The sequence below is a fragment of the Miscanthus floridulus genome, chromosome 9, assembly GCF_019320115.1.
Source record: "Miscanthus floridulus cultivar M001 chromosome 9, ASM1932011v1, whole genome shotgun sequence".
Taxonomy (NCBI): Eukaryota; Viridiplantae; Streptophyta; class Magnoliopsida; order Poales; family Poaceae; genus Miscanthus; species Miscanthus floridulus.
Window position 1 is genome coordinate 89,069,349 of NC_089588.1, and position 15,000 is coordinate 89,084,348.

Below are 15,000 nucleotides of genomic sequence, written 5' to 3' on the forward strand. Positions count from 1 at the left end.
CCTCTCCCTCCTAAATCAGAGGAGGGCTGCATGGTCTATTTGCTAGTGCATTTATTGCTTTTAGTCAGTTTTAGGAGATGTAACCAAACATTCTTTTAGGAGGTTTTGGCAGCCTCATAAAAGCTCCTAAAACTTTTATCTCCTAAAAATTTTAGGAGCTTGGAACCAAACAGGGCCTTAGAGTTGTTGACCAATAAAAAGTACATTCGAGGTAGTTATGAGAGAATTAATGGTGGTAAGCATAACATTTTTTTAATAAAGACGCTCAAAAGAGTGTCTCATATCTGATATATCTCAAAGAAAATAAAGGCCAGTATAAAAGATGTACAATATGATACAAAAACACTCTAAAAAATAAGAGTACATCAAAAACCAAATCGGCCGTCTTTTTCCTTCAACATCCACTGTCTGGTGGAGCTTAAAGATCGCACCGAGAAGATAACAAACAAAAGAAACGCCTGCAAACACCCTCACCAAATAAGGCTTTAAAGACCGCAAAAGGCCACTACCGGCGTTTTCAGTTTATCCGTAAAAGTGTATAGTGGTCAAGCATGCATAGGCTGCGGAGAGCAGTAGAATAAAAATCCCCCCTCTTTAACTTGAAGACAAGGTGAGAATGAACTCATTTTGTCTTTTATTGCTACTCCCATCCATTCCAAATTGTATATTGTTTTGGTTTCTAGGTATATAGTCTATGCTACACATGATATACATTATGTGTATCTGAAAAAAAATAGAATAACTTACAACTTAGAACTCAGGGAGCAGCTATTTTTCCATGTTTGGTTTATATTTTGTGACATACGTTTTGTATACCTCATATACACACACACGCTATACCCTCCTTTGCTCGTGGCATCTATATAAGTCCCTGCCCTGCACTCCATAGTCTCCACACATTCCGCAGCATCCTCTTGTACTCCATTCTAGTGCTGATTAGCAGCCAGCAGAAATGGCAATTGACATGAACCTGAAGGAAACGATGCATCCGACGGCGGACAACCACCAGCAAAGGCTCATCGCTGGCGCCATGCTGCTGGTCACCACCATCGCTGTCATCATCAAGCTCCTCCTCCTATGGTCCGGCTCCAGAGGCCGCAGCCACAGCCACAGGCGGCTGCCGCCAACGATCCCGGCCATGCCTGTTATCGGTGGGCTGGTGCGGTTCATGCGTGGCCCCATCTCAATGATCCGGGAGGAGTACATGCGCCTCGGCAGCGTGTTCACCCTCGGCTTCCTTGGCCACAAGATCACCTTCCTGATCGGACCCGAGGTGTCGGAGCACCTGTTCAATGGCCCCGAGTCTGAGATGAGCCAGCAGGAGGTGTACGGGTTCACCGCCGCGGCGTTTGGCCGAGGGTTTGCGTTTGATGTGCCCTACTCCGTGAGGCAGGAGCAGATCCGGATCTTTGCCGAGGGGCTCCGTCGTAACAAGCTCCGCAGCTACGTAGGCCTTATGGTTTGCGAGGCCAAGGTGACATATATATATATATATATATATATATATATATATATATATATATATATATATATATATATATATATATATATATATATATATATATATATATATATACACACACACTTTCTCGGTTCTTTTTTACAATATCATATTATCTTTAGTCTAAGTTAAACATTTCTACCTTTGACAAGTGTTCGCCTATATGGCCGATTAAACGGCCGCTAAATGGTAAACGATGGTAAACTATTTTATTTAAGGGTAAATGGAAATTAACCGGTTGAGAAAACAAAGATAAACTGTAAACGGGCTAAATGGCTATTTAAACGGCCGTTTGGTGAACACTGGGTAAATCTAGTTGAATTTTGCATATTTAAATTTGTATACTTAAGTCTATTATATTCATAAATATGTACACTTAATTTGTTACTTGCATAAACATGTATATTTGATTCTTGTAATATGCATATATATATATATATGTGTGCATATTAAAATAATTGATTTTTTACTTGCATAAATATGTATAAATGCTAGAATAATTGATTTTACATTAAAATATGCATATTTTGGTAATATTGCGTAAAACCATTTAGACTGTATTAATCCATTTAAACACCGTTTAAACGCTAAACAAAGGGTGACCGGCCGTTTACCATTTACCGTTTAGGATAACACTGCCTTTTATTATTGATTTTTAAATTTTCATATAGTTTCACAGCATAAGAATTATATATTATGAAAATATTTTTTATAGTGAATCTAAAAACAAAATTTTTTGTCATGAACCTATATAATTAAATTTGTTGAAATTGATGATAAAAAATAGAAATATTTGACTTTGGGCAGAGTTAATACGACATATAAAAAAACGGAGGGAGTATTTAATACTTCCTTGATTGTCGTTCAATCTATATATGTTTGTTTTTCAACGCTGATTGCTGCTTAACGTCCATGGTAATAATTAATGTAACTAACTATGATGAGGTCCCATGCATGCATGCTTCTTATTATTGATGTGAATGAATCAGACACTACTTATACTTTACTCATTTCCCTTTTTTATAAGTTTGACTAAATTTGTACAAAATACAAATAACATTTGTGTCTCTAAATAAATTTATCAGGAAAATAGATTCAACGATTTATGTAATAATTATACTAATTATGTATCATAAATATTAATTTTTTTATGTATATTTGGTCAAACGTTTGATTTTTCGGGAAGTGAGAATGATAGTAAAAAAGAAGGGATGGAGGAGTACGACGTGCTATAACAAGACATTAAAATTAATTATTACGTGCAGGAGTACTTCTCAAAGTGGGGAGAGAGCGGCACGGTTGATTTGAAGCATGAGCTGGAGCAGGTCATCCTACTGATCTCTAGCCGATGCTTGTTGGGGAGGGAGGTGCGTGAGAATCTCTTGGACGACGTTGCCACCCTCTTCCATGACCTGTGCAACGGGATGCAGCCGGTGAGCGTCATCTTCCCCTACCTCCCGATCCCCGCGCACCGGCGCCGCGACCGGGCGCGCCAACGGTTGTGGGAGATGTTCGGCACCATCATCAGGGCCCGGAAGGCCTCTGGACGGTCCGAGGAAGACATGCTGCAGTGCTTGATCGACTACAGGTACAAGAAGGACGGGCGCCCCACCACGGAGGACGAGATCGCCGGGCTGCTCACGACGGTGCTCTTCGGCGCGCAGGAGACCAGCTCCATCACGACCACCTGGACCGGGGCCTACCTGCTCCAGTTCCGGCGCTACCTGGCGGCCGCCGTGGAGGAGCAGAAGGAGATCATGAAGCGTCACGGAGACGGCAGGATCGACCATGACGTCTTGGCGGAGATGGACGTCCTGTACCGGTGCATCAAGGAGGCCCTCCGGTTGCAGCCGCCGACACCCATCGTGTTCCGCTGGTCGCACGCGGACCTCGCGGTGACGACGAGGGAAGGCGAGGAGCTTATCGTCCCCAAGGGCCAGATAGTGGCGGCGTCCGCGGCCGTCGCGAACAGGCTTCCCCACGTCTACAAGGACCCGGACGCGTACGACCCGGACCGGTTCGCGCCTGGAAGGAGCGAGGACAAGGCGGCCGGTGCCCTGTCGTACATCTCCTTCGGTGGCGGCAAGCACCGGTGCATCGGCGATGCCTTCGCCTACCTGGAGATCAAGACGGTGTGGGCGCACCTGCTCAGGAACTTCGAGCTGGAGCTCGTGTCCCCGTTCCCGGATAACGAGTGGAACTCCATGGTCGTCGGCGTCAAGGGCAAGCTCATGGTGAAGTACACCAGGCGCAAGCTCGTCGTCGATGGCAACTAATATGGCCGGCCCATATGCATGCCTGCTGCTGGTTAAGAATAAAGATCGATCGTAAGAGTCCTGCAGCATTCGTCCCTCGTGTTGATTGCTTGCAGTTGCTGTAGCATCTTGGGACGATGATGTCCCTGTCTTGTTAAGATCCTTCTTTTCGTCGTATAGTACTGTCAGGTGGCGCAGACGTCAATTTCAACAGATGGTTTGTTGTAATCAATAATGAATAAACTCGAAGTGGCTCTGAGTTCTGTTGGTGCTGGATTTAGTAGATTGAGCTACTCTGTAAATTCTTACAATCTAATACCCTAGTTATACACAACAATATTTGGATATTTTAAAGGATATTGATTTATTGAGGCATTGACATAAAGATATTAACTTATTGAATCTTTCCCACTGTATCGTCATTTTGGTTCTTAGCATAACCCTCGCATCATCAGTATCCTCGCACTCGGTTGTAAGGCATAATTGAGAAACGATTCTCAACTAGACATAAGGTACCATGTACCTAGACCAGTATAAACCTTTGTTGCATATTGCTACCTTCCTGATTCCCACATGTAATATGTTGATCACTTGTTAGACACCAAATCTTACGATAGCTGGTTTTGGCAGAGCCTGATGAGTCCAACCTATGAAACGAGTAGATTTTAGAGTAGTAAACACTTTCTAACGGGATAAGATCACACCACCCTATAAATATGAGGGGGCACAACTAATTTGTATCCAATTGATCAAAAGAAACAAACTAAACTACTTTTTTATGCATTTCAAACCCTAATCCCTTCCAACCCATGATTTGCTCTTCATGGATGTTCTAAGTGGCTTTACCAACTCTAGAACACCCGGCCCCTAGGTGCATCTCTTTGACAGATCTTATGAGGAAGTGTTCATAGGTCTTTATAGCATTTTCTCCTAAAACCAACCATGCATGCGGATTTTATTTGCAAACCAGCTATATCGGTTTTCACGGGCTTGCCAACAATTACCATGTTTTATGTCCAAGCGCTTGAACTCTTTCACGCCACATGAACATAGGATATGGGCATATGACTTGAAGCCCTCTGGCACTACCGTGCGTCCCCGCTGCTACGTGGCCTGTAGGGTGCCACTGCAGATGACCGAGGCGCACGCCCTTGACCCTAGCCCTGGCAATCCATAATGCCAAGCCCAAGGTAACACCAGCCACTAAATTTGTATCCTTGTAATTATTGTATACTCCCTCCGCCCTAAAAATAATGTAATTTTCACTTATTGAGAGGTGAAACGATTTAAAGTTTGACCAAAATTATAGAAAAATACTAACAATTATGATATAAAATAAGTACCATTAGGTTAATTATAAAATATATTTTCATAGTAAATTTAGTTAGAGACATAAATGTTATACTATTTAATGTAAACTTGGTCAAACTTTAACTTCTTTGACTAACATAAATCTTAGGGTCCGTTTGGATGTAGATATTGAAGGGGTTGGAATTGCATTGGATACAATAGCCCTGGGCAGTTTGTGTTACCCGAAATTTTCGGGTACGGGTAATTCGGGTAATAGGAAACGCTACCCGAATGTAGCCCCGAAATATCACTACCTGAAATTCGGGTACCCGATATTCGGGTACCCGATATTTCGGGTTCGGGTATACCCTGATGTACCTGATCGAAATTACAGTAACAAGGTAGCAAACTAGGACAGAAATTCAGCAGCTATTTGCACATAATTCAGCAAGAATGTGCACAGAATGTAAGTAGCAATTTCACAGAAATATAAAATAATATATACAGGCAGTGGCCGTGCTTCTGGAGTTCTGTACCCCGCGCGCCTCTCCTTGGCTCCTTCTCCCTCGATCTGGCCATGCTCTGTTGCCGCCTTGCCAGTAGGTCGTGGATGGCAAGGCTGGCGACGGTGGGGTGGGGCATTGACTAACTGGCCACTACTGGACTGTGTTGGGCTCAGTTTCCTGTTGGGCCGACTACCGGAACTGGATTGTTCCGCGTTTCCACATATCGGGTCATATGGCTAATTCGGGTACCGGGGCCTGTTACATGAACTACCCAAATTAATTTCAGGTATCTCAAGTTACTACCCGAAATTGCAATGGGTAATTCGGGTTCGGGTAGTTCGGTTTCGGATATGGGTAATTCGGGTTCGGGTAATGGGTATCGGATATTTTGCCCAGGGCTAGGATACAATACCAAATCAACTTTGTACTAGAAATGTCTAACAATACCAAATCTATTATTTGGATGTACCTAGAATTGACACATCTTCTCCCAACTGCTCCCATCAACGGCAGCAGCCACACCATTGGAGCTAGGGAAGAACCCTGCTAGGGCCGAGGAAGGAGATGCTGAAGCCAAAGGCGGAGATGCCGGAGCTAGGGAAAGAGCTACCAGAGCCGAGGAAGAAGAGGTGGTCAGAACTCAGGAAGAAGAAGACCACAACAGCTGGACCTCTAGAGATGGGGAAGAAGGAGCCTACCGGAGATGGGGAATGAGGTGGTTGACCGCACACGCACGGAGAGGGTCGAGACGGAAGCGTTGGGCCTCATGTGAAGAAAACCAGCGGAGGTTGGGGATGCGAGCGGAGAGGGAGTTATCGGGTCCAACACTACCCCAGATCTGGACATCACTGCCGGTTCAAAAACCCACTTCACTGCCGGATTTTGAACCGACAGTGGCATACCTGCAGTGATAGGGGGTTGACATCACTGCCAGTCCTTAAAAACTGACACTGATCTACAGGAAACAGTGTCGGTTCCTGGCTCCACCTAGCAGTGTCTAGTTGAACAACACTACCGATTTGTAGTGCCAACCGACAGTGACGGTTGCTTCAAGAGTGTCGGTTCTTGGCTCAAGCCAGCAGTGTTGAGCAAGCCTACACTATCGGTTCATGGATCAAACCGGCAGTGTTGTAATAAATATCAGTGTCGGTTCATGGATCAAACCGGCAGTGTTCTCATAACTATCAGTGTCGGTTCATGGTTCCAGCCGGCAGTGTTGTGCAAGCCAACACTGTCGGTTCATGGTTCAAACCGGCAGTGTTGTAGTAAATATCAGTGTCGGTTCATGGATCAAACCGGCAGTGTTCTTGTAACTATTAGTTTCAGTTTATGGTTCAAGCCGACAGTGTTGAGCAAGCCAACACTGTCGGTTTCCTTCTAACTGGCAGTGATGGTTACGACAACACTGCCGGTTTGTTGCTAACCGGCGGTGATGGCCCGTTCATATTTTATTGTTTTATAATTTATTTTAATTTATATTTTTTCGTGGAATCAGGTTTCGCTTTATATACGCTACATAGATGACAGGTCCATCAATATTAAACATTACAAATTTTACGATTATAATTCAAATATTCTTATCCACATCTTGATCCCTCACAATAAAAAGGGAATGTTCTTGGACTTCACACATGCTTCTCGGACTTGCTACAATAATCTGACGAGCCGCTCTGGGCCATACTGGTCCTTGTACTTCACGGAATGTGCAATGGAAAATACTCCATCTTTTTCCAATACCTCGGCTAAGATGAATTTTGCCAGCTCTGATTGTAGTGCGATGGTCTCCATGTCTAGCAGCCTTCCGTGCTTATATTTCTTGCGCTGTCGTTCAAAAACAATGATATCCAAAGAGGAATAGTAAATCATTTTGTTGAATTATTAACAGACATAAATGAAATGGAGATTATACACACCAACTTATCGACTTCTTCCGATTTCCCGCCGATGTAGCGAAGCATTGCCCACATTACATAAAACCCGCATTCATTGTTTCCCGCCGGCTGTGATAGGTACTTCCCCTCCATTTCGACAACCTTGAATGGGACCGGCGTCCCCCCGATATGTCTTCTTCGGACACTGAGCAACATTAAAAGGAGAAACATTAGAAAGCGGTATGTGTGATTAGAAAATAATAGTTATTAGGATCGCTTACTAATTCAGCACTGCCACTAGTGCATCCAGATGATGAAATAGTTTTTTCTTCGAGTCCCACACCTCAAGCAGACTTTTGGCAAGATTAATACAAATGAAGATGAAATGGTTGCTGCAATCACAGAATCCTAATTATCGAATAATCTTAACGAAAAAAGAAGCATAAAATTAAAAGCCGAGAACACATACTCGCAGTTGTAGGCTAGAAGTATGTGGGTTTTCTTCTTCATCGTGAATTCGTCAAAAACAGCAATCAATCTCGGTTTCAGGTCTTCCACGTCACATCCATAGAGGCCTAGACATGTCCTCTCATTGACTCACATGGGGTCCAAGAAGCCTATGTAATCCCATTTGCTTTTTAGAATGCAAAATTTTGCTATACACCTACATAAAATCATGGGAAGTGCTCAAAAGTTAACAATTTGTGTCTCGAGAGAGTAGTTAATTGTAATATCGTGCGTGTAGGGTACTTACATAGTCCACAACGTCAACATTTGAACATTGAGAGAGCGTTTCTGGTATAGTTGGAACAAGCACTCCCACTCGACATCGAACTTCTCTTCTTCAGGATATTGGAAAACATGTGGCGAACGGATAATAACCTCAAAACCAAAGTCGTTCGTCTCTGTTGCTTGAGCCATGTAATATTCATGTAACTGACGCGTATATGTTGTCAGATTTTGATACTCATGATTGGGAACCAAAAGATTTCCCCTTTCATACTTCATTGCCGGTGTTCCCGTCCCTTGTACATCATAATAGATGTTCGTGGCCTCTTCCATGGTTAAATCAGGGTTGTATTCGACTAACTTCATAATGTTCCTTAAATCTTTATTGTGTATTTCTTCGTCTCTTGTTGTAGCGTATTTATTCTGTGTTTGCCATTTGAATTCAGACTTCAACAAAAACGGAGGCAGTGAGGCACATAGATTGAAGAAACTAACATAATCTTCCTTCGAGATGTGTGCTGTAAATTTTTCTTTCATCAAGGTGGTAACACTGCCACTGAACGGCCTTTTTCTTTTCTGTTGGTCCACTTTGGGAGCATTAGCGACCGAATCCAAGGACCTTTTCTACGACTACGAGGATGTCCTTGATCTTGTTTTGGGCTGAGGTGGAGGAGGAGGATGACGATGAGAATTCTGTTTTCCCGGCGCTGATGAAGATGGAGGAGGAGGAGGAGTCTCTTTTCTCGGGGCTAATGAAGATGGAGTCGGACGAGGAGGAATAGAAGGAGACCTCTGTCTTCTCGGGGGTGATGGCTCCGGATGAGGAGGGGAGTGATCTCTGTTGGGAGATGGTGAGTGATCATCGCGGGTGGGCGAAGACTCGCAGTCGTCCTCATCATCAGTGGACAATTGATGGTCAAGCTTAATGAAGCGCTTGCGCCAGGCGACTTGAGAGCCCATGTTTTGACCAAGTTTCGGCCTGTCTTCCGCTACGGGGTGCTCAATGGGTATCTTGTTATACTTCTTATCAAGTATTCTGTCAATGGTGACGCGAGCGTACCCCAGTGGAATTGGGCGGCCATTAATTGTCCCGTCTCCCGCAGGCCAGGCCTGGCCGAGCGCCACCTGGTCCTTTGTCCATTCCTAACAGATGTACATCCTGACATTGACGGGTTCAGTGATGTCGTCCACCAGATGAGGCATATTCGCCTCTTCTTCATCGAGCGGGGTTGATCCGCAGCTGTTGCGACCCCTAAACTGTAGGCTAAAAGCACTAGGAGTAGGGTTTTGTGGTACTACTAACCCCTTGGACAACAAAATTTTCTCGACTCGCGCTTCAACGGTTGCCTCAATCCATGCTTCCATTTTGTCTTCCATCTCTTTTAGTCTCCTCAAATACTCTACCTCATGTTCCGCTCTACACCTTGAGCGGCTCCGGTAAGTGTTAGATTCTTGAGGGAATGCTAGTTTCCAAGGAACAACACCGGTTCCTCTAGTGTGACCAGGGTGCTCCTTGGTTCCGAGTGCTTGGGTGAGCACGTATTTCTCCCTATTAGAAGTGCGAGTCCCTTGCCTCACCTCCTCAGTTAGCTAGGAGATCCTCTGGATGAGTTCGCTCATGGGTTGATTTGAGGAGCTAAAGCTCCCGTCCTCGGTGTGTCGTACATTTCTCCCCATACAGTATAATACCGATCTAGGCTCCTAATCGGCGGTCTCAACCTGAACGCCTTCCTCAGCAAGGTGATCCATCTTTTGAAGTTCTGCTTCAAATTCTGGCATCTTTTTGGCGTAGCCACAAGAGCCGAGATGATCAGGATTCGTCGCTTTCTGCGAATTCTCCTTATTCTTCCTGCTCAGTTCTAAGTACTCCTCGGATAACCTGTATTCCTTGAAAGCCTGCCAGAAGTCCTTCTGCTTGCTAAACTATCCACCATCGAAATCTGGCTCTTTATTTTGGAGGACAAAATTCTTGTACAATGTCCCCTTGAAATTCTTGAAGCATGTCATCATGATTTCTTTTGCTTTTTCTTGACTAACGCCCTGTCATTCTCGGCTAGGAAAGTGAAATACTTTGGGATCTTAACATCCCATATGTAATCCTTCTAGATTTCGGGAACCCTCCACTGGTCATCATCTTTCCCAATCCACTTCCTATACTTAATCGGGATGAAGTCCCTAACAAGTAACCCGAGGATAGTCTTGTATTTGGTCAAAGCTATTAGTGGTGAGAGTGGATCCCCGAATTCATCGAACTCAGTAATGTGCTAGTGTGCATTCCTACCAACGGGAATCTTTGACATGCCTCGCTTGGATCTGGCCTTCCTGCTACCCGAACCCTCTGGCTCCTCGGCCGACGGAGGCTCCTGCTAGAGACACTAAGTAAGGTATGACCCTCTCAATTGATTAGCGTGTGTGGCTACATAGTGACATGATACCAAAGTTACCTGGCCATCTTAGTCATTTGACCTAGATCGAGCAGGCCGGACGGGGTCCATGGCTGCTCGTTCTCACCGACCTGATTGACACCGTCACCGTTTATCTGATCATGCGGCTCTCCCGTCCCAGCGATATCAGCCGCTTCTTGTTGCCGATCAGTTCTTCGGTGACATGGTAACAGGCGACGATGAGTCATGGCTATGACACGATCGTGGTTAGTTTTGGCCGCAGACAACTACTAATAGCATATGTTCATATATATATATAATATGTTTAATGCAAAGTCTAATAATAAGTCCACATACAACAAAGTCAAATAATAGCATATGTTCACCTAGAACAAATTCATTGTTTGATTGACCACATACAACAAAGTCCACCTACTCTTCTATGAAACTAAGCCTACATCAACTTCCAAACAAGAAAAGCGATGACCATAGCCATAAATAAAAGCATGACATCTTTCCAAGACCAAGGAGCAATTCTCCTAATCTTCACATCTCTAGTGGGTGGCTTCTCTTTGATCTCCAGTGCCAGCGGATGGTCATGGTTTGCATTTATTGGACCATAGTAGGCCGGTTGCCAATGGTTTGCAAGGTAGGCCAGATGACTATAGTAGGCCCTCAAAGCTTCAGCTTCTGTGTTGTATTTTTTTGTGCAAATTATCAGGGTAGCGATTGACTTGAGCATAGCAATCTTCCTAGGTTCGATAAATCCCAGGCATGTGACCAACATGCACTACATACCATGCCATGGTTACCTATACATTTAAGTAAATTAGGTTGTCATTCAAACATGATGTATTCTTATACAATTTAATATATTTACGAATAACACACGACCATTGCATAGATAGGAGTGTTTGGAAAATAGCTATTCACGTGCCTTATAATAGTTGTTAGATGTAGGAAAAATATAAAGGATATTTTTGTTCATTAAAAACCAAATGATGATTTAGAGAGCCAGTTTAAGACTTTTGGATATACTCCTAGAGATGTCTAAGAGTCTTCAGTCTCACTATAAATCCCCCAACCATCGGCGCAAGGTTCTTTCACTAGTTTCAGTGCAGGTAAGCATCTTTCCAAATTAGTGATACTTTGATCTGAAACTTACATGGTTGGTAGGGGCAAATATGCATCTCATACTATCCCAGGAAAGTGACATGCAAAAACTCATAATAAGATAGGATTGTTGGAAAATATTCCTAGTTTAATGCACAAGGCTACATAACTATGTATTACCTGTAATCTTGTATAAGTTAATAATTATGCATCTTTATGCTGATAACATGGAGAATTCCATGACAAGTTTGGACATATATTAGTTCTATAGGTCTAAAGTATATATACTCCATCCTCACATCCAAAAACATTGAGCATCGGTGGCACAGTTCCAAAAACATTGAGCTGAGCAACGTGCTATTAAGTAACAATGTTCAACTTACTAGCAATGCATCCAGAAACACAAAGAAACAGATAGCACACACTGTGTGGCAAACCTAGGTTCTAGCATTCATAGCTGCATGATCAAACTGTATGACAACACACACTGCATGCTCAAATTGATTCAAGTAAGCAGCTGTGGGACATTTCATCAGACACGTAGTGGGCAGTGAGCCATGGACTCGCCGTGGGGGTGGGAAAGCAGCTGTTTGCGTGCTCTGGAAGGCCTCGGCGGTGGGACGGACGGCGCGGTGCTTCGGACGGCGTGGTGCTCCGGCTTGGCACGGATGGCGTGGTGCTCTGGCTTCGGGCGGTGGATGGCGTGGGGCGGTGCTCTGGCATGGGGAGGTGCTCCAGCGTGGGGCGCTACTCCGACGTGGGGCGGTGCTCTGGCGTGGGCGGTGGACGGCGTGGGGCGGTGCTCCGGCACGGGGTGGTGCTCCGGCGGCGCGGGGGGAGGGGTTGGCGTGGGGTTGAAATGAATTGGGATAATTTCAACCCGCGCCACTTTTATAGCAGTAGCTCATCACTGCCGGTTCTGGTTGTAAACCGACAGTGATGGGGCTCATCACTGCCAGGTCACTCCCCAAACCGGCAGTGATGTGCTGTAGCAGTTAGGTGTTAAGTAGGATAAGTTTTCATTTTCTTTCGAACTCCTTCTACTGGCGCAACGGTTAAGACCCCTCAACTTAGCCCCCGAGACCCATGTTCGAGTCCAAGGTGGCCCAAATTTTTTTGTTCTATTTTATAAATTATTAATTTATTTCGGGAAATAGCTCATCACTGTCGGTTTTGCTTGCAAACCGATAGTGATGGTGTACATCACTGCTGGGTCATTCCCCAAACCAGCAGTGATGTTGTGTAGCAGTTAGGTTTAACTTAGGTGTTAAGTAGGATAAGTTTCTGTTTCCTTTCGAACTCCTCCTACTAGCGCAACGGTTAAGACCCCTCAACTTAGCCCCCGAGACCCGTGTTCGAGTCCGAGGCAGCCCAATTTTTTTGGTTTAATTTTATAATTTATTAAGGGGTCTAAAGGTCAAAAAGATAAAATAACTGTGTTGCATCCCTAAATCGAACTAAAGCCTACAAGTTCCAGAGCAGCGGACAAACCATTGAGCTATCACCTGATTTCGGAAAGTTTGAATGAATTTATTCCTTTGAGTGATTATCTGTCCCTGCTTTGCGCGTAGGCCCTTCAACTCCCCGGCCACACTGGTCGCGTGGTTCCCATGAAGAGCCGCTATTTTAATTTCCCGGTCCATGAAGTGCGGTTCCCATGAAGAGCCCTTCAGTTCCCCATGAAGAGACGCCGCGTTTACCCGTCCATCGGCTGCTCGCGCCGGTTCCCAAACACAGGCGCGCTCCGTCTTCCCAACAAAGGCGCAATGGCGTTCCCAACGCAGGCGCGCTCCATCTTTCGAGGGGTGCGAGTTATTGCACCATGATCAGTTCCACCCACCGAGATGCCTATATAAGCTAGGCCCCCATACACACAGTCGGTCGCCACACCACCGCGCATTAAGAAAGCGAAGCACCGCCCTTCCCACGCACACCTCGCCCCAGCCCTCGACCCACCGCCACTCACAATGCCTCACCGCTTGAAGACAACATGGGCGAAGCTGAACCCATCGTCCTCAAGTCGCCCCCCGATGCCTCCACCGACGCTGTCGTCCGAATCGGACCTCGAGGACGATCCGGACCGTGAGACCACATCAGAGGAGGAACCGGAACCTCTTTCAATGGAGGAGGTAGTCTTCAACTCGTTGGAGATGGCTCGGAAGGAGGAGGAGGACCGGCACCTCCGCGCCATCACACAGAAGGAGACCGACTGACTGCATCCTGAAGCGCGTCGTCGAGATCTCCTAGGAGGAGGAGCGCCGCCGCGAGGAGGAGGAGCGCCGCCGCTAGGAGGAGACCGAGCGGCGTCTCGCGATGGACGCGGAACGGCAGCGCCGGCACAGGGCTGAGCGAAAGAAGCGCGAAGAGGAGCACCGCCACCGGCAGCCGGGGGACGATGCATGCGGCAGCACTAGCAGTAATTAGTAGCTCTTGTGATTAATCAATGCCTTAGTTTGATATAATAATTTACTGGTGCTGAAAAAAACCGTGTCGTCGAATCCTTTGTTTGATCATCATCACCTTGGGTTGATACTTTGCATTGCATGACCTCTCATTTTATTTGCTTACATATTGGATGTTGCATTTTGTATGACCTCGTTTTGCTTACCTCGTTGTCACGAAGACCGTAGTATATGATATACTACGTACCGAAGATGGAGGGGGCCAACAGGACTGTTGCACTTCTAGATAATACCGTGTTGCAGCATGTCTGTCATCTGTCACATCACTATCGGGCCATTCTTTAAACCGGCAGTGATTTTCGTGTAGTGGTTACAGCATAAGTAACTTATCTTTTCCACTTCTTTCGAATACCTCCTACTGGCTCAACGGTGAAGACCCCGCAACTTAGCCCCTGATACTCGTGTTCGAATCCCGGGCAGTCCAATTTTTTTGGTTTAATTTTATAATTTATTAAGCGGTCAAAAGGTCAAAAAGATAAAATAAATAAACCATGGCATACATCCTATACTAGCGTAGCGGTTAAGTGTCTGAACTCTGCAGCCCGAGACCCGAGCTCAAACTCGAGGGCTGGCATAATTTTTTTTTTAATTTTTTATATATCACTGCCGGTTTTCAAAATAAACCAACAGTGATACAAGCATCACTGTCGGTTTCTTCTCATCACTGTCGGTTTCTTGAAACCGACAGTGATGTTTATATATATTAAAAAAATTTCTTTTATATACTGAATAAATAGAAGCATATGTATTCCAATGTCTAGATGGCTTGAATTTTTTTTGGCAAGCGTGTACACCCAAATTAAGATCCCACACAGGATCTTAGTTTTTTCTAATCATTTTTTATTAATTATATTTTTCTGTGTGCTGAATGAGACAAAAAAGGATGAAT

At 44.9% G+C, this 15,000-nt stretch overlaps 1 protein-coding gene across 1 annotated transcript; it reads left to right on the forward strand.

Moving 5' to 3' along the window:
• Positions 1 to 982: 982 nt before the first annotated feature.
• Positions 983 to 3,777, forward strand: LOC136480252 (obtusifoliol 14-alpha demethylase-like). Its single transcript, XM_066477849.1, has 2 exons — positions 983 to 1,474; positions 2,767 to 3,777. Exons 1-2 carry the CDS (start codon positions 983 to 985, stop codon positions 3,775 to 3,777), a joined length of 1,503 nt encoding a protein of 500 aa, XP_066333946.1.
• Positions 3,778 to 15,000: the final 11,223 nt, after the last annotated feature.

Excerpts from the sequence above, each read along its gene's own strand:
- LOC136480252 (XM_066477849.1), top strand. The coding sequence starts at position 983 with ATGCATCCGACGGCGGACAACCACCAGCAAAGGCTCATCGCTGGCGCC. Across the intron at positions 1,475-2,766 it reads TTATGGTTTGCGAGGCCAAG|GAGTACTTCTCAAAGTGGGG; the intron begins GTGACATATATA and ends TATTACGTGCAG.